The 18,274-nt window shown below is 43.1% G+C and overlaps 1 protein-coding gene across 2 annotated transcripts in view; it reads right to left on the bottom strand.

Moving 5' to 3' along the window:
• Sparcl1 (SPARC like 1) overlaps positions 1 to 16,117 on the bottom strand; it is a 30,257-nt gene extending 14,140 nt beyond the window's left edge. Inside the window, exons 1-2 of one of the 2 annotated variants that reach the window (XM_038334706.1) lie at positions 15,673 to 16,117; positions 1,641 to 1,705 (exon numbers count right to left, since the gene is read on the bottom strand). In XM_038334706.1, the coding sequence (XP_038190634.1) occupies positions 1,641 to 1,694 (54 nt within the window). In that variant the 5' untranslated portion in view covers positions 1,695 to 1,705; positions 15,673 to 16,117. The remainder of the gene's footprint in view (positions 1 to 1,640; positions 1,706 to 15,672) is intronic. The other variant, XM_038334696.1, reaches the window with a different exon arrangement.
• Between the last annotated feature and the right edge of the window lie 2,157 nt (positions 16,118 to 18,274).

Raw genomic sequence — 18,274 nt, 5'->3', positions numbered from 1 at the left:
CAACTAAGAGGACTGACACTGAAAATGATTTGGAAGAAGCTGAAGCAAAGAGGAGAAGGAGAAGTGGAACCTGCTTTGGCAAGTCTCTTCTTCCCCAGGGTGTCATGGAGAGGCAATGGAGGGGGAGGTTGGGCCTGTTGCTGGATGCCTGTTCTCCTTCCCTGCCTCTCTCCTGTACCTTCTTGCTCCTCTTACCTCCATGGAGCGCACACTAGTGTGGCAGCTCAGATTCTTTCTGGTAATTGAAATCTATTTCACCATTTCACCGTCTGTGTTTATTTCTCCTGCCCTCTTGAGAGTCCGCTTGGAATCTCTCGACCACACAGAAACTATTAGTTGCTGAAAAATTCAACCAGGGTTGGAAAACGCTGCAGCATTTTACACTGACCAGTCTTTTGAGAAGATAGTTAGCTTTTCAGCGTCTGGCTGGGTCTGCTTATGATAAATTACCCTGGAAAGGAAACATCTGGCTTGTGTCTACATGTGGGAGTGTCTTCAAATGTTTGGCTCAAAGACTCTGGGTGTCTGTTTATAAAGTTGAAAGTATGGCCATTCCGAAGGGAAAGCATATTTTCAGGAAAAAGCAACCGTTTTGTGGGAATTCTGTGCTAATTCATCCCTCTTTTCTAACTTCAGAGTACAGTGTGTAATGTCAACTGGGCTGCTCCCGTGAGCTAATTTACAGCATCATTGTTAGTGTTCATCATAAACCCTTTCTTTCTATGAACTGCTTGATCAGGGAGACATGGAGTTTGCTTTGGCTGTCTGGAAGCAGCTCCCATTCATCTAAAAGGAAGGACAGAATCTTAGTCTAGAGCAGAGGGCGCAATGTTGTCTAGAGGAGGTTGGTTCTTCCTTGGATGAAGAAAAACAGATGGCGCAAGTGGTTTAATGAAAGATGACATCAGAAATGATCACCAGGCTTTAAAAGCAAAGCTTCCAATAGTGCCAAAACCTCTGACGTGGCTTTTTGCATATAGTGGTTTTTATTACTTGTAGATGGTGCTGGGGAGAGTGTGCCTGACCATGAAGTAGAAGACACCCTGGTCACGCCTACTTGGAGCATACTGTCTTGGACAACCTAGAGTTGAGGTAGCAGCCATCGATTACCATAGCATCCACGATTCTACTACACTGAGTCCTGTTTTTATTATTGCAGAGTATCAAAAGAGAGTCTCAGTCTCAGAAATCAGACAGCATGCTTTTGATCTTGAAGAAAATAATGGATGAGAATGGTTATGCAATACATGTTAAATTCTTTGTTTTTTCACAGATCTACAATTTATTCTCCCTCACTACTGTTTGGGTATACTCTGTCTAATAAGATGATACTCAACATTTTCAGCTGCATAGTTATTTTACCTTATTGTTTGGTAAAATGTTTTTAAAGTGTGTTATCTTGATTTTTTTCTTTTACTTATGAATTTACTTCATGGAAATGTAATTGGAATTACAAAGAATCCAAAGCCATCCTAGAAGGATCATTTTGGTGGGGGTGTCTTTGCTTGGAACTGGGTCTTTTTAGGCTCAGCTGGGGCCTGAGATGGATCTTCCTGCTTCAGCACCTCAAGTCAAGAACAGTTTTTTCCAAATGCAGAGTCAGTAGGGAGAGCTATAACACAGAAAGGAAGGATGTTTACCGGGATCGCAGCTGCAGTCCCCAAGATGTACAGGAAGAAAAGCGCAGGCGTCATGTTGTCTGGATCTGTGAATCAAGGAGACAGTGTCAGATTCTTGGGGGTTTCCTTTGGGACGACTACCAGATGGTTTCACAAATGCTAGCTGGCTATTGTCCACTCTAGAAGGGACTGTCATTTTTGTCATTTTACTAGTCTCCCATATCTGGACAGAAACCTATTTCGGTTCTTACCTTGTCTTGTTCCTAGAAAACCTGATCTGTCATATGTTTTCACTTACGACGAGAAAAGACACAGGCCGCAGGGAACCTCCAGCTCTGCTCCAACTGTAATGCTCCATCTCACGAAACCAGAGGTAAAACCCTACACATTTCGCAACCCCCAGATGCTCTTTTCTCTAAAACATATTTTGACTATTGTATCAAACATAAATATTTTACTATGGGAACGGGAAACTGGAGAGGAAGAGGAGGGGAGGAAAGGATATAAATAAAGTACTCATATGTAAAATTCCCAAAGGATAAAAATTAAAAAGAAAAAAGCATTTTGTATATGGAACTAAGAACAAAAGTTAAAAAAAAAACTAAATAGTAAATTTAGGGGGAATACGTAAGATATATCTATGATTGATGGTATCCAAAAAATACTTGATTTTCTTAGTGAATGCTAATTGTTAAGAGTCATTGGGAAATGCATTTTCCTTTATCTTTACTTCCAAATTTTATGTTTAATGTGATGTGGAACCGACCCAAGAGGACACACTATTGGACCATTGGTAAATATTTGCTTATCCCATATTAAAAAGCAGGAGACAGGTCTAGTGTGTTCTTTGTCTTGGGATAAGTGTCTGGTCCTGCTGCCTCGTCAGGGTCACTGTGTTTGTCGCACGGGGATGGGGACGATTTCATGGTCTGTAGGCTCTCACTGGAATGCACGGGTTTGTGTAGAGAAGTGAGGCCTGTGGGAGGAAATGAGACACTGTGAGAACAACCGCCATGCCAAAGACGGCGGAGCCTCGATTTGCTGACGCTCGCAAAGTCCTCTGAAAACGAAAACCATGACGTCCTCGCTCAGGACGATGAGTACCATTTATTCCGGGATACATGAAAAAAATCATTTATTTTGAGACAGTCAGATTTAGTGTGTTGTTTCTACAAATGCAGACTTTGTTTTCAGAAAGAGCAGATGAGGCTCTAGACACGAGAGATGCAGACAGAGATACAATTTTGCATATGTGGAATTATACTTTGTGTCCTGACATGAGATAATGGGAACTCTTCTCCAAATCTACAAGCTGGCTCAACGCAGCACGTTTGGAAGGAAGGGCTGGCCGGGAAGTGGAATCTGAGCTTCAGACTGGAACTGTCTCCCACGGCCCAGAGACCTGGGCTAGGTCGTTACTTCATCTACACGACAGGGATGGAGGGGTTTTCCCAGGAGACTCAAATGAGAGCATCCAGCAACCAGGGATTCCCAACACCAGTGACAATGGACACCCTTTCAATTTCTTGAAACACTCCAAGGCAGAAAATGACTTAACAGTTCTGATCGCTAACAACTTACAGATTTGGAATCATTTTGTCCCTTAGCGCTCTCCAGCTCTTTCCTTCCTTCACACCAGTATTTACTGTCATAAGCCCAGCAATGCTGAAGATGTGGGGCGGTGGAAAAGAAGGAGAAGCCTTTTCCTTCTGTTAGGAACAGGATGGTTCTTACCAGATGGGCAACTTCAGCTGAAACTTTAGACGATGCCAGCTAGACTCATGCTCTAGGTAAGGCCTTTCTGCAGAAACCAGCAATTTAGAATTTCAAATCCAATGCCCCTATTGGCCAGCCAGTCTGTGTCACCATGACAAATATCCAGATGAAACACTTGGCAGAAGAAAGAAATATCCTACTAAGAAGCAAAGCTCCACAGACCCGAGGTGTATTCCAAGTGACTACGTCTTCCATTTCTCTGTGTAGGCGCTAAGGTCTTTGTTGCTCTTCTTACTGAATGTAGTCTTGTTTCTGTCCCCGAATCTGGGCTGTCCTCAGTGACTTGTTTGACTGAGTGCTTAAGGTAGAAGTGATGGTCCAGACTTCTGGATTCGGGTCACAAAAATTTAATATTTCCCTCTCAGAACATTTGTTTTGGGAGCCCTGAGCCAATTGTCCTAGGCTGTTATTATATCATCGAACGTCGTTTACCAGTCAATAATTTCAGCTTTCCACGTGTCCTTGACAATGCATACGGACCTGTGAATGACAGTCCTTCACTTGGTGAGACGAGATCCCTGACCCACAAAACCTTTCGATGTTATACAAGGGCTTCCGTTTTGGGACAATATATCGGCATTCAGTAATAGATAACAGAAATGGAAGCTGTGTCTCTTAGTATTCATTGTGTTTCCCGAAGTATAATTTTATTGAAAAAGTACCTTCTTTCCACCGACATTAATAGTAGCTAATGCCTCATGCCAGGTAATGTGGTGAGCACTCTCCCTGTGTGACACTCAGGCGCTCCTCCTGTGACCTCGCACCTCCAGCCCTCAGCATCGCCCACCAAGGAGAACTTGCCCAGTACCTCACTTTGCCAACATGCACTTTTGCCACTGTTCCCATCTGGTCACCCCAATGGGTGCTTCTCAAGGACATCCCCGAAGGCCCCCCAGCCCCCGTCTCTCAGAAGAAATTAGGGCAGTCCCTGTCTTCTGGGGCCTGTTATTGAGGGATTACTTTAATTATGTTCAGAGGATCCTGCGGGCTTTCCAGGGCCTGTGAACACCTCCTCCTCATCCCTCAGAGGCCCTCATTTGCTACCACACACTCATCCCCTGTGTCTCATCCCCACCTCCACAGGCCCAGACTCACAAAGCCCTTCTCGGTGTTGTTTTCCCTTGAGAATTTGCCTTTAGAATGGCTTCATCTCGCTCTGCCTCATAGTGTAATTAGGGAAGTAATTTTGGTCATATTAACCTTTCTCAATTCTGGTTACGGCCTCCGCCCTGTTTCCCCTTTCTCTGTGAATGCAGGCTTTTTTCATTTTTTGTTATTTACTGCTCAATAGTATTTTTGCATATTTCTGAGATCTATCTATCTATCTATCTATCTATCATCTATCTATCTATCTATCATCTATCTATCTATCATCTATCTATCATTACCTATGTATTTATCATTTATCTATCCATCCATCCATGTATCATCTATCCATTCAACCATCTATATATCACATCTATCTATCATCTCTCCTATAATCTATCTATCTATCTATCTATCTATCTATCTATCTATCTATCTATCCATCCATCCATCTATCATCTATCTATCTATCTATCCATCTATCATCTATCTATCCATCTATCATCTATCTATCTATCCATCCATCTATCATCTATCTATCTATCTATCTATCCATCTATCATCTATCTATCCATCTATCATCTATCTATCTATCTATCTATCTATCTATCTATCTATCTACCTATTATCTAGCTAGCTACCTAAGAGACAGATCACAAAACCATGAACCTCCAGTTTCAGATCCCTGGTTTGCACAGGGGCCACACAAAGTTCGGAACCTGATGGTGACTCCTTTATCTTAACAAAAAGGCTCCACACATTGCACAAACTCCCAGCTTCATGGAACTCACATGTGCTTCTCAGCAGCCTCCTCACACTTGTGATATTATAGGGGCTTAATAAAACAGGCAATGTGCTTCATGCTGCTAAACGCAAGGCCATTCTTGCCTGAAGGCTGGCTCCTGCCATGGTCAAATACCCTATCCTCTTTCTCCCTTTAGTTCCCCCTTCCACCACCACCAAGCTTTTCTCCTTTGGATGCCTGGTTCTGGCCTTCTCATCTGACTGCTTTTCTTTGAATTTCTCTCATTAGTTAAACTCTATGAGTATAAAATAAAGCCGCTGGCTTCAGTGGGAATTGTCCGTTTCGTTAATAAGTCAGTTGTTCAGTTCTAGCTGAGAGGGATTTCAAGTGCTTTCAACTGTGTGAATGAACCAGGAATAATTCAGAGAGAGCTCTCTTTCAGGATTAAGAAAAATAGCAAATAATACCTAAATACAGTTCCAAGTAGCCTGATTCTCATGGTACTGGGCCTCTTTGGGAACTGTGGTGTGCTCTGAGAAGGTTTTGTCTTTTGTGTAAGCTACGAATAAAAGCACTCATTCCAAGGAGCCCCTCCAAGACTTAGCACATGGTGGAAGCGTCTCTTGTAGACTTGTCATGGCCAATGGTTTTTCTGAGGATGCTAATTGTCTGCCCAGTGATATAACATAGCTCATCACTCACAGGTGTGGAGGCAACTAATCCTAAGGAGCTTTATGGTTAGATTTAGTTTGAAGAATTTCTTGGGAAAAGGGAGAGGCCGAGGTTTACTTTTGCCTTTTGAGAGAACCCAGAGAGGCAAAAGCACAGCTGGCTCACAGCTGGTTCTCAGCTGTTTCACAACTTCACCACAGTGTGTCTGTTCATTGTGTGCCTCCCACTCAGGGAAGGGGTGTCTCCCTTACATCTGACACAGTCTCTGTCCATGTGTGTCTCCACACCCACACCCTTCTTTCCCAGGGATGGATCAACAGATTTTCTGACCCAGTTTCTGTTGGATTCAGCCAACAGGGACCCTGAAAGGAGGAGTCACGGGTGAAGAAGGCAAGGGCATTTAGTTTTTAGTCCCTTCAGGTGGCTATGCTCCTTCTTGAGTGTCTTGGCCATTCGCGAAGGCTTTCTCTGGATCCAGACAACTTTCCTCCCCTTTTATTTACAAACTCAGTTTTGACTACCCTGTCCCTAAGAGCCCTGTAGCTTCTCCATAGCTTCCCACACTTTGGTATATAACTTCCAATGAGATTCTCCTCAGGCTCTCAGATTGGAGTTTGTTGCCTGGAATCATTTCCTTTTTGTGTTTTAGATTGGTAACAACTTTGAGTAAAAATACAGGAGTCATGGGTTTGCATATTTTCAGATCTCATGTAGCAAGGGACGCCATGTCTTGGGCCTCTTCAATGCTACTTAGCTCATTCAATTTCAACTTGTCTCCAGCCCCTTTTCACACTATGCTCTGTCCTAGGACCCATAACATTTTATATAATGAAGAGTGGGTCCAATTAGCTGAATGTAGATATAATTTGCAATTTGGATGATTAATAGTGGACAGGAGAATCTTTTTCAAGGGGGAAAATGACAATTATTTCTGGCTACATAACACAAAAATATGCATCTACTGCCTTCAAGTACTAGCATATGAATTCTGGAGCCCTTAGCCTTGCTCTTGTGATGCTGGAGGCAGTGGGGTGAATTAGACATCTCCGATGTGACTCATTCTCAGACCTTAACAGTCACTCTACAGACGCACAGGGTTTGAGAAAAACACCACGACGAAGAACCAAAACACAGTGTAAGCAGAGGCTGGTGTTCTATCCCTTGTGGGAACAAAAAAAAAAAAAAAAAACAAAAAACAAAAAAAACAAAAAAAAAAAAAAAAAAACCAAAAACAAAAACAAAAACCAACAACAACATCTAGATTTCATGGATTTACATTCTTGCCCAGAAAAACAAAACCTCAAATGATAACAAAACACTTAGGTAAAAAGGATCACTTCACATCTTCAGCTCACAGTGGATACCGACGACCCTGCCACAAGCAGTCAGGAAGCCACCGAATAAGGATGACGGGTGGCACCGAGGGTCTAAACTAAAAGTTTTCTTCGCTTTAAACAAATTTCTAGTGTTTTATTCTCTCCATGTTTTAGGAAACGATTGGAAAGATTTACAGAGAGATTAAGCTGGACTCCAGGGTTAGGTCTTCAAATGTATTTGTGTGTGCTAGAGCTAGGGGCAAGCGGGAAAAAATGGAAGACACTTGGGGTTTTGTTCTTTTTGAATGTGACAGAATGTTGCGTTGATTCAGGGAGAGAGTTAACTCAGAGTTGTTTGGTGGCGAATGAAAGGTTGGTGGAGGGCACTGAGCCAAAGGTCGCTCCAGAATTACAAATGGCTCCAGTGTGACAGCATAGCCTGACTATTTGGCCAGCGTGGTGGTGTGAAACCAATTACAGGCTTCCATGCCATAAATAAAGTCAATTCTTATGGTTTTTTTTTTCAGAATCTCAGGTTACTTCTCAGTGAATTCTGTCATATCACTTCAGTAGGTTGGCAGCTCACGCTGAATCAATACAGAAACACGGCTTTAACTTTAGAGCTATGCTCTCTCTCTCTCTCTCTCTCTCTCTCTCTCTCTCTCTCTCTCCTGTGTGTGTGTGTGTGTGTGTGTGTGTGTGTGTGTGTGCATGTAGAGCAGATTCTTACAGCACGCAGGGTAATGTTTATTTTAGTAACTGCTTCTCATGCCGTATTCCATTTGTCTTCGTTTAAAACCCAGTAGTGGGCCGGAGGCTTCATCCCATCATTTGCCACCCCTTTTCTTTGCAAGTCACAAACAGGGATACTAGACCCATTCCAGTGATTAGGTGTAATAGTAGAGATTTGAATGGAATAAACAATTTCGTTATTTTAGCTAGTTTATAAATATTTATGTACAGTACTTATAAAATATACATTTCTAGTATATGTGCTGCCAAAGCAAGTACAAAACACACATTTCTGTAGATAAGCTTGTCTCCACTCATTTCAGCTGGCCTTTAGGAGGTCTGGAGCCCCTTCTCCAGACAACACTGCTGCTTCACAGTCTGAGCTACAGCGACAGCATTAAGGATGTCAGAAACAGATCTTGGCCTAAATAGCTTATTCGATTTATCCCAAGTTCAACAGGGAAAGGCGTCTTTTCAAAATAGTCCAACGTGGCTAGGAGGTGATGGTACACGCCTTTAATCCCAGCACTCGGGAGGCAGAGCAGGTGAATCCCTGCCTGGTCTACAAGAGCTAGTTCCACGACAACTAGGACTGTTATACAGGGAAACTCTGTCTCAAAAAACAAAACAAAACAAAACAAAAAAACCCAAAAAAGTCCAACTCATTTATTTTTATTTACGTGTATTTCTGTGGGTCTGTAAGCACCAGTTGAGACCAGAGGAGAGTGTTGGATCTCCTGGAGTAGCATTACAGTTGGCTGTGAGCCACCAGCTGTGAGTGTTAGGAGCTGAACTCAGGATCGCTGGAGGAGCAGCGTGTGATCTTAGCTGCTGGACATCTCTTCGTCTCTGGAAGGCCATCTTTCTGAATTAAAAATTACGTACAGAGGGACTAGATGCTGGCTCAAAATTTGCTTTGTCATAACTAATAGATCTTTAGAAAATTCCCTCATATTCCTGGTATCACATCAAAATTTTTTGCCTTTTGAGGGGCAAAGGGATAGCAAGTGGATAGCAATAGGTTATGATGATTATCCCTCGCAAGGTCCCTGCGTCCTGTCTGCATAGCCACCTCATGGAGAAGAACACACACATACCCTCTGTTTGGCTCCTTTTTGTGTTTAAAGGATTGGCTTTCACCATGGGAGAGGTTGTAATTGGATTTTATCATGAAAGGAAGGAGTCTCAGCAGCAACTCAAGCTCCACGCTTGGAGAAGCCAGCCGTAGAGCTGGAATGTCCTACTCTTCAGCTGCCAATAGAGTCCAGACGAGCCTGGAGACACGGGGCTGCAAGGCACCCTGGAGCGGTTGTGCGTGCGTCAACCGCTGTTGGGCTCTGCGGGAGCATTTCTGGCTTTGGGCTGTGAGGAGGGTCATTGAGACTAAAGAGAGGATGCTGGGCCTCTGACAGCCACACAGCGCTTCTTCATTGCCTTTGGGAGGAAAATGGGACATTTCTTTGAAAGAAACCCTTTGGTTGGTCTTTATCTCTGTCCACACGTGTCTGCTTCCTAGAGGACAAGGTATCTAAAATTTGGCACACCCTAGAGCATCGCTCTCTGTCCAAATTAAATAACGAATTCATTGTGTGTCGTTTTTTTTTGGTTGCAATTGCTTCCACTTCAGTTTCTGCAACATTTTGTAGAGATTTATAGTAAGGATGGGGCAGGGTAGACTTTTATATTGATTTCTTTCCAGTTCATACAGTTTTTATAACATTAATTAAACCATCGTATTAAGTTAGAGCATATATACGTTGAAATTAAGTTAAATTTCTTAAGTTCTAGACTGCCTCACCACTTAAACCTGCGTAGTCTAACCCACATGTCCCCTATGAGTACCCTTACCTTACTGTCCCTTTCTCTTCGACACTTTAAAAGCCAGCGTGCCACTACAGTCACCCATACCTCTGAGAGATTCCTCTTGTCTACTGGTCACATCATGCTACGTGGAAATTTAAGTGCTGGTAATTTTTCCTCCTTCCTGAATTAACCTCATTGTGCCTTGAATCATCAAGCAGCTAAGCCCCTTCCTTCCTGACCGAGAAGACTGGCTTCAGCGGCTAGTCTTGAAGGCTGACAACCTTTTGATCTGTTCATCTTTGTTTTAAGTTAAGGGACCTGAGAAGGACCTACCAGAACCCTAAAAGGGAGACTCCTGCCTCGACTAGTCTCTCTGCTTTCTCCTTTTCTCCTTCTTGCTAGCGTTTTATTTCCTGGAACATGTACATCCGCACTTCCAAATAAGGCCAGGTATCCTCCGTTGAGGTTGTTTGTGTCAGAGGAAGCCTGTAGGCCACTATTTTTAGTAGTTAGGGCAGCTATGGAGAATTTCCTTTCTGAGAAGGTGCAAACGAGATGACTATTGCAGGCACTTCCTAGTCAGACTTGAACAGTGCTCTCCTGCTCTTGCGTGAGAGTCACAGGCTTTGCTTTCTGAGAGCAAAACCTTTAGTCATACTTCACCTGCCCAAAGCGTGCTGCTACCTGATCTAGAGTTAACACTGTGCTTTAGGGCTTTTAAAGTATTAATGAGTCTCCAGGAGGAGGTCTAGAGCTTGGCATTAAAGTCACCCAAAGAACGCAAACAAAGCCCTTCTATTTTGAGTTTTCTGCTGAGCCACCAGCTGACATCAAGGTGTGCCTGTCCAGGGCTATTCTCTGACTTTCCCAGACCACAGACACCCATGCGGTTCTTCATTTGGGGTAGACGAGGCTCATGGCTGCTGGGTCTTTGGATCTGACCAGAAATCCACAGAGATGTTGAGATGCACATGCAACCAGAATCAAACAGAGTCCCCAAATATAGCTGTGAAGTGCTTTGTCGGGGGGAATTAAGATTAAAATCTCCTTCCCTCTTCTTTCCCAGATTGATTGGCTGATTGCTTGTTCTTCAAATTGTCATATAGGCTATGATCCTTCCTGCTCACATTTATTCCTCCCAACCACCCTGCCACACACAACCTCTATTTTTAACCTTCAGATGAGGGAGGAGGGGAGGGTGGGAGCAGGAAGAAGTCACTTTTGAACTTGAGTAGAGGTCAAGCTCCATCAAATTCTCTTAGAACAAACACACTTTAACCGTGCAACATATATCTCAGTATACAATTGCAAGCAATATGTGTTCAGAGGTAGGGTGAATTTTTTTTTTCATGTTGTATAAAAATAATGACTCATTGTATTTGCCGTTTCTGCATTCTCTCTCATGAGAGCCCCTGGTCTGAATGACATCATTTAGAACAAGAAAAAAGTACTATTAAGGAAACCAATCCGAAGCAACTTCAAGCACGCCCTGTTTTCATTCCTAGGAAGCCAACCTTGACCAAACAGGTAAGGGAAGAAATAAAGGAGATTTAATCACTATTCTTAGGGCATGACTTCATTATTGCAAGTGTGGAAACCACACAATTCTAGAGCTTCACTTACAGATTTAAGTGGTTTTCCATAAGCCCTTTAAAGAGCACTGGGAGAGGCGGAACAGTAAGTAATTAAATTCTGGATGGCATCACTGTAGGGTGAGAACTTGCGCCCGGAGCTGCATTTGCAGCGTCAGCAGGTTTGCAAAGGTGAATCACAGTCTGCAGGATGTGGGATGCTTGCTGTCAGGCAATGACAGAGCAGATCCATTTCACACAGACACGGATGTTAAAGACACACACGGAGATTCTCCACACAAGGCAGGATACGTGAGACGATAAAATGGACTAAGATGAAATGGTGTTTAAGATTGGCACATGAATAATAGGTTAGAGATCTGCAGTACACATTATCACACGTTGCCCATTTGCATATTTGGGTTGGCCAGAACTGTTAGAAAGATGAAGATGGCTTTGTCCTCAAGGCCACCTATGCTTGTGTATGCAATTTCCATTCCTGTGATGGTTTGATTAATGACTGTTTCAGTACACATGGGCCCTGAGGAGCACAGCCTCGCTCCAGTTCAACTCCTTGCTCCCCCATCCCAACCCCCGGACATTTCACAGGAGAAGCAACGCTGAATGCATCAGTAGTTTGAGGCATCAGATAAAAATAGCATTGTTTAGGTAATTGTCTGACTTAAGATGTTAGGAAACCTAACGTCTCAGGAAGATGAAATGGCTTATACTTTTTGTCTTAGTACTAAGACAAGAAAAGACTTTTATATTCTTCAAAACGCAATGAATAAATAAATAAATACCAACCCCTAAACTGATAATTATTCCCTTTCTTTTTCCTTTACAAATTTACTGGTCAAGTAATGTTCTTTATTTTTTTTTTCTGAGGCTATTATTACAATTTACTCTCTGGGAGACTCCAAGTTCCAAAGGGCCATCTCTGTCAGTGTTAGACCTCATCATGAAAAGGACAACAAAACCAATCCTTGCTAAGCTCTCATCCATCGCCTCAGCTCATCTTACAATGATGGGTTCCCCCTTTGAAAAACAGGGGAAGCCAGGGCGTTTGAATTTAGCCGCTGGTTTTAACACAGGCTTGATGCTGAGTAACAACCGCAGTGTGTGCCATCGAGGAGGCTGACTTTTATTTCTCCTTTCTCCCCCCGTTTTTTTCCCCTTGCACCCCACAGGAGATGGCTGCTGCTTTAGTTGCTTTCTTAATACCTTCTATTCACTGAATCTTTAAAGGAAACATTTAGCTACTGCTGCACATAAGTTGGTTGCATAATAGGCAAGAAATGAGCCAGAACTGGACACCTTATCTCCACTGAAAGATTTTAAGACTAACAAGAGCTGTTTCACAGAGCTGGTCATGACTTGGGACTCTCTCTGTACCCTTTCATCACTATGACAACAGGCAGCTCCTACTTTACATAGCCAGAAAAAGCAGCTGACATTCAGTGCTAGAAACATAGGGGAGAAGTTTACAAAAAAACAACAACCAGCATGAAAAAGCCTTTTTGTTTGGATGTCAACAGAGAGAGGAAAAAACACCCCCTGAGCAAGTCAAAACCTCTATTCTTGCCTTCAAGAAAAGTCTGAAAGGAAAAGTGTTGGGGCCTCCCCCTTGTCCAAGGAGACCCCTAAACCAGAGCTGGCGCAGAGAGGCATGGCTCCTCTCTGCCTCCGGAAGAGCTGGCCTGAAAAGCGACCCCTCCCATTTTACTTGGGCCCTTTCAGAAGCTGCCAACTGAGGGAGCATGGAGACTCAGGAACAAGCACCTGTGTTGAGGCCCTGAAAATGGTTTTCTCTACATTTCTCTGAATAAAGAAAAGATAACTGAAAGAATATTTCCTTATTAATTTCTAATGCTACTAGAAAGAAGCCTCATTCAAACATTCAAAAATAGCTTAGGGCATGAGATTTCTTGTGGCAATTGTAGCGTTTCTGGGGAGTTTAGTGTTCTAGCTGGTACCATACACACCTTGTGTTTCATAAAAATCTCATTTGACCCTTACAACAACCTCACCTCTGGGGATTATTTGCCTAAGAGATGGATAGCTGAGGCCTGGAGGTGGGGAGTGACTGGCCAAGTCCACACAGCATGTGAGGGAGAGCTGAGGTTGCAACACAGGAGTAGCCCAAGCCTGTCCACTCTGCCATGCTGACTTGGAGACTTTAGCTTGAGTCTGAGGACTTGCTTGAGCACAGTGCGTAAATACAAGGGAAAGCCTAGAGTTCCTTCCCTTTCCAGAGTTTGTGTAGTGAAGGAAAAGCTAGACCAATCCTTTCATAGTTGCTATGATTATTTAATATATACCAGGCATAGATTTTTTTCCACTTAATTCTCACATCATATCTCAGCACTATCTATTGCTTTTTTATGATTCCGATGCCATCACTAAGGGTTCTATTGCACAAAAAAGGTAAAGTCACTTGTCCAGGGTCCCTGAGCTATTTAGTGTGACAATGTGCATATATAACCACATCTATATGGTCTTATATAAGTCAAAGTTATGTGATCATCATGTATGAAACCAGAGGCCAGTGTCTTTCTCATGTTAATTTTATTGGCTATCTTTGAAGTGGCCGGTTTCTTCCAGAGTTCTGTATAACACTTGATGTCCAGGACAAAGAAGAAGGTTGTGGCTAGGTGGGAATATGGATACAAATGCAGCCGGGACAGAGGCATCCTATGAGATCTGTAAGAGGTTCTCCTGCTTTATGGGGGGTTCCTTTTTAACCCCCTGAAGATTGTTCCAGGATAATAAGAAAGTCCAACATGCCTCAAGCTTTGTGATCAGTTGTTTTTGTCATCCTTGACAGGGATAAAAATGTCCTCAATGTATATCTGGACATCATGCTAAAACTTAACCAAAGCAGACATGTTCATGCATGGCTGCAAGTCAGCTGGGAAAGCACAGCAGTCAAGAGGGAGTGAGAGAGGCAACATCTGGAGTTGCCCAGATGCTTCTGCATGGCACGCCTCTTTCTGTCATGGCTGTTTCTTGTTTTTACTATAGACCTGCACCATAATGCCCGCCGGAGATTAAACTGAAGACAGCCCCCAATATTCTAACCACTTGATGACTGTCCAAAAGCTGTGAATCAAGGGGAGAGGGGCACGATCTTTGAACAACACACATATTCTTTTCCCAGATGTAGGAAGTAGCATTAGTTGATTGAATGACAAGATATTGAAATAGATAGTTCTACCTTGCTAGACGTCACTAGATAATCCTAAATTTAAATATTCTCTAAGAAGGAGGTCTTGAAGAAAAACAAAGAAATCCTTTTTAGTGTGACAATGTGCATATAAATCACATCTATGTGGTCTTATATAATAAAGAATTAGTGGATCAAGCTTTGGACTAAAAACACCCCCTGGTATCCATGAGAAAGGAGAGAATAATTTTTTGGGGGGAGTGCGGACTGTGGGCACATTTCTAATCAGAGAGGTCAGGGTCTGCCCCAGAGGAGTGGCAGATACAATGTCAAAGCGACATATTGAACCTCTTTGCAGACAAAAGGCAGTGCACATGAGACTGTAGCAGGACTTCTTGGGGCACCTTGTCAACTGCATTGCTCTGCAGACAAAAGCAGCAGCGCACAGCTCTCTCCTGCAAGGAGATCTGGGCCTGGAGGAATGAGCAAGCATGAGCAAGCGAGGCTCCCAGGAAAATGCCGCATCTGAGAAGAGCCAGATCGGAGAAGCGTCTGAGAGCCTGCAGGGCTGCTCTTAGCTTTTCACGCTCCTCTGCATCTGTTTGCCTAACGAAGACATTATCAGGAGTGGGGCAAATTTCCTGTCCCCTTGTGGACATCTTAACTAATGAGAACAGGAGTTGAGAAAAACCTGCTAAACTGTTGAGAGAGAGAAAGAGAGAGAGAGAGAGAGAGAGAGAGAGAGAGAGAGAGAGAGAGAGAGAGAGAGAGAGACCAGGAAAGGGATAACTTAGAAGTAGCAGAAGCAGAATATGCTATCAGAGAGAGTTCCTAACTCTCCAAAAAACAAAGCTTTCCAGTCCTACATTGCTGTTAGGTACACGACGATGACGGATAATTGCAGATAGTTTAAACATAAGAAACAGGCATATTGTTTGATTTGAAGTATTTATTTCTGGTGTGGTCATCACTAAAACTATAGTTTATTAATTTTGTAGGAGGCAAAGAAAAATGACTACGAAAAGTAAAATTCTCTTTTTGACCCTATAAATTACTCAAAATGGATTTTTAAAATAAGTAAATGGCTTTGAATTATTTAATCAAAATCATTAACCAGCCCTTTCAGATAACAGAAGTCAGTCTAACATATGCAATCGGCCAATGTAGGGAATTCATTAACATTTACCTGCGGAGAAGTGGCTGGATCCAGTACCTTGGTGGCTCTCAGCAGATGTTGAATCCCCTCTGCGCACACAGCAGGAAGGAAAAGTCTGACAGCTGCCCAAAGAGGAACTCTTTCAATCCCTTCCTCCTTAGCTTGGCTTCTTTGCCTAGAAGCACATTCAGGTTTATTGGAGTTGAAATTCTGCTGCCCCGTCAGCCAGTCAGGGTCTGAAGTGACAGATGAGAATTTGGAGGTTGGCACCAGAGGCTATTTCAGGCTGTCATCGTTTTTGTTGCAGATTTCTGGATCTCTCTCCCTCGGTGCTGCTGAGCTTTGCAGGCAGAGCAGATCCAGAGGGAGAGAGCTAATTCTGCTGCGCGCATGGAGAACAGCCCTCCCCTAAGCTCTTGTTCTCATAGGCTCCTAACTTGGCCAGAACGTAAGCTCTTGGCTCCTCATGCATTTTTTTCTTTTTTCAAACGATCTGAGAGATCCCATGATTGGGGTTCCTTGGGGTGGGGGTGGGGTGTGACTTTAAGAGGCTGCAAAGAGACTCCCCACAGTTGTTTATTTCCAGGGTGACTGGAAAGTCGGGGTTGAAGGAGAGGAGGACTCTTGTAGCAGATGCATTTTTTATACGCTCGATTGGAAACTGTCCTCCTAGATGCAGCCTGAATGTTAATAGCCAAGCGTTCTGGCTACTTAATGCTGCGCATTAGTAATTTAGGTTGCTGTTTACGGAGCCCGAGCTGGTTTAGGGAGGTTCACAGCCTGCTCGTCCCCAGGCATCACCTCCTGTAAGTCCACGATGGTAAATAAAGCTTGGTGAACAAGAAGAGATCTTCCTGGGAAACAGACCTTAGCTGGGCTTATTTTTGACTTTGCGTTGTGGTGTTTATTGAGACAGGGTCTCACTATGTTGCCCTGGCTAATCAGGAACTCACAGAGATTTGTCTGCCTCTGCCTCCGAGGGTTAAGGTAATAATACACCAGAAGACCTGGTCCTGCGTCCTGGTTCTTCATTTATGTGTCTAACTATTTCAGTTATTTTGTCTATATTTATTGCACATTTATTGCCCTATGCTAATGGCTTTCTATGCTTCATGCCTCTTGATTCTGACACGTCTTTGGAGGTCTCACTATGTTCCCATTGAAAGGTAGTTCAGCGTAATGGTTAAACTGACAGGCTTGAAGTCCAGGGAGCTTGAGTTTGCAGCTCAGCTTCCTCTCACCCTAACTGTGTAGACCTGGGATTGGGGTCATGACATCTCTAAAATTCAGCTTCCTTATCCATAAGATGAGGCTATGGATACAGAAATGATCATAGGATCAGGTAATTGTTCCGAGTTTAAATAATTTAATGCAAATAAATGGCATAAACCCACTCCCATGTAGTGGACACTCAACAAATGTTCACTGTTCTGTTTTACGTCAGACAAAAGCAAAGCTTGGGAAGGCTTGCGCTTTCTCCAGGGCCTCCAACTGTAACCAGTGTAGAGGGATTCCCCGCTTCACACCTGTGTTAGTCAACCGAGAAAGCAACTGTGGCCTCCCCTGCAGGTGGGGGTGCTGCTCTAGTCTCTAGGTGTCCAGCACAAACGCTTTGGATGCTGTGCCTTCTTCATTAAAGTTAGAGGAGGAGTTATAACTGATTTTGGGATTTCTGAATGCATGACAGAGTCATCAGGAAAACAGACTCATAAAAACCAAAGCAAAGCAAACAAAGATCTTAGCTACAATGTTAGCAGACAGCCTCAGACAGTTCTCTCCAAGGACCCCAGAAACATTTGCCTTATTTATTTTCAGAACACTGAGAGAGAAAGGTAACAAAACTTATCTCTGTTTTGCAGTGGGGAAGTCTGGGAGCAGAGGAAGTCCGGCAGTTTGCCTGAGAGCCCGCACAGCTGGGAAGGGGCGCAGGTGTCCGGGATCAGGATTATTGCTCCTAATGGAAGGCTTAAGGATATGACGTCCTGGTGCTGAGACAATGGGATGTTTTTCCTCAGCTCAGGCCTGGAGTGTGAGCCGCTCTGCAGAGGAAGGAGAAGGGGAGGCTGTGTTAGTCTCTGTTTCTCCCCCCTCTGTTCACATCTCTCTGGTCTTAGCAGTGTACACAGCACTGGCAACATTTTGCAATAGTGTCCTGAGGGACCTGGGAGAGGTGAAACCGTTCAGGCTGTGTGGAAAGCACTCCTGAGGATTTGACTTTGTTGGTTAAAGAATTTTCTCAGACACTTCAAATATTAACTTATTTGAATTAGCATCTCCCATTTGCTTAAGGTATCTTTATGAAATTAGTTATAGGCAATGGGATTAATCCAATGAGATTAAAGAGAAAGTTTTAGCTAGAGAGCATTAAAAAACTTTTGACCAACTCAATTTTTTTTTCTAATCCTAAATTTGACATATTTTGGAAAAATGATAAAATGAATTTCCTTACGGACAGATTGTTTAAGGCAAACTGGAATTATGGTTTAAGTGTAATTTGTATATGAAGAGAGCTATTTTAGCTTATAAAACCTGAGGGATTTGACTCAGTTTTGTGACTGGAAAGATCTACTGTTCAGTTATAAGAAATTCAGAACACTGTAATATATACAAACTCTTACAATTGAGGTTGAAG

The sequence above is a fragment of the Arvicola amphibius genome, chromosome 1, assembly GCF_903992535.2.
Source record: "Arvicola amphibius chromosome 1, mArvAmp1.2, whole genome shotgun sequence".
Classification (NCBI taxonomy): Eukaryota; Metazoa; Chordata; class Mammalia; order Rodentia; family Cricetidae; genus Arvicola; species Arvicola amphibius.
This window is presented reverse-complemented; position numbering and strand designations above follow the sequence as displayed.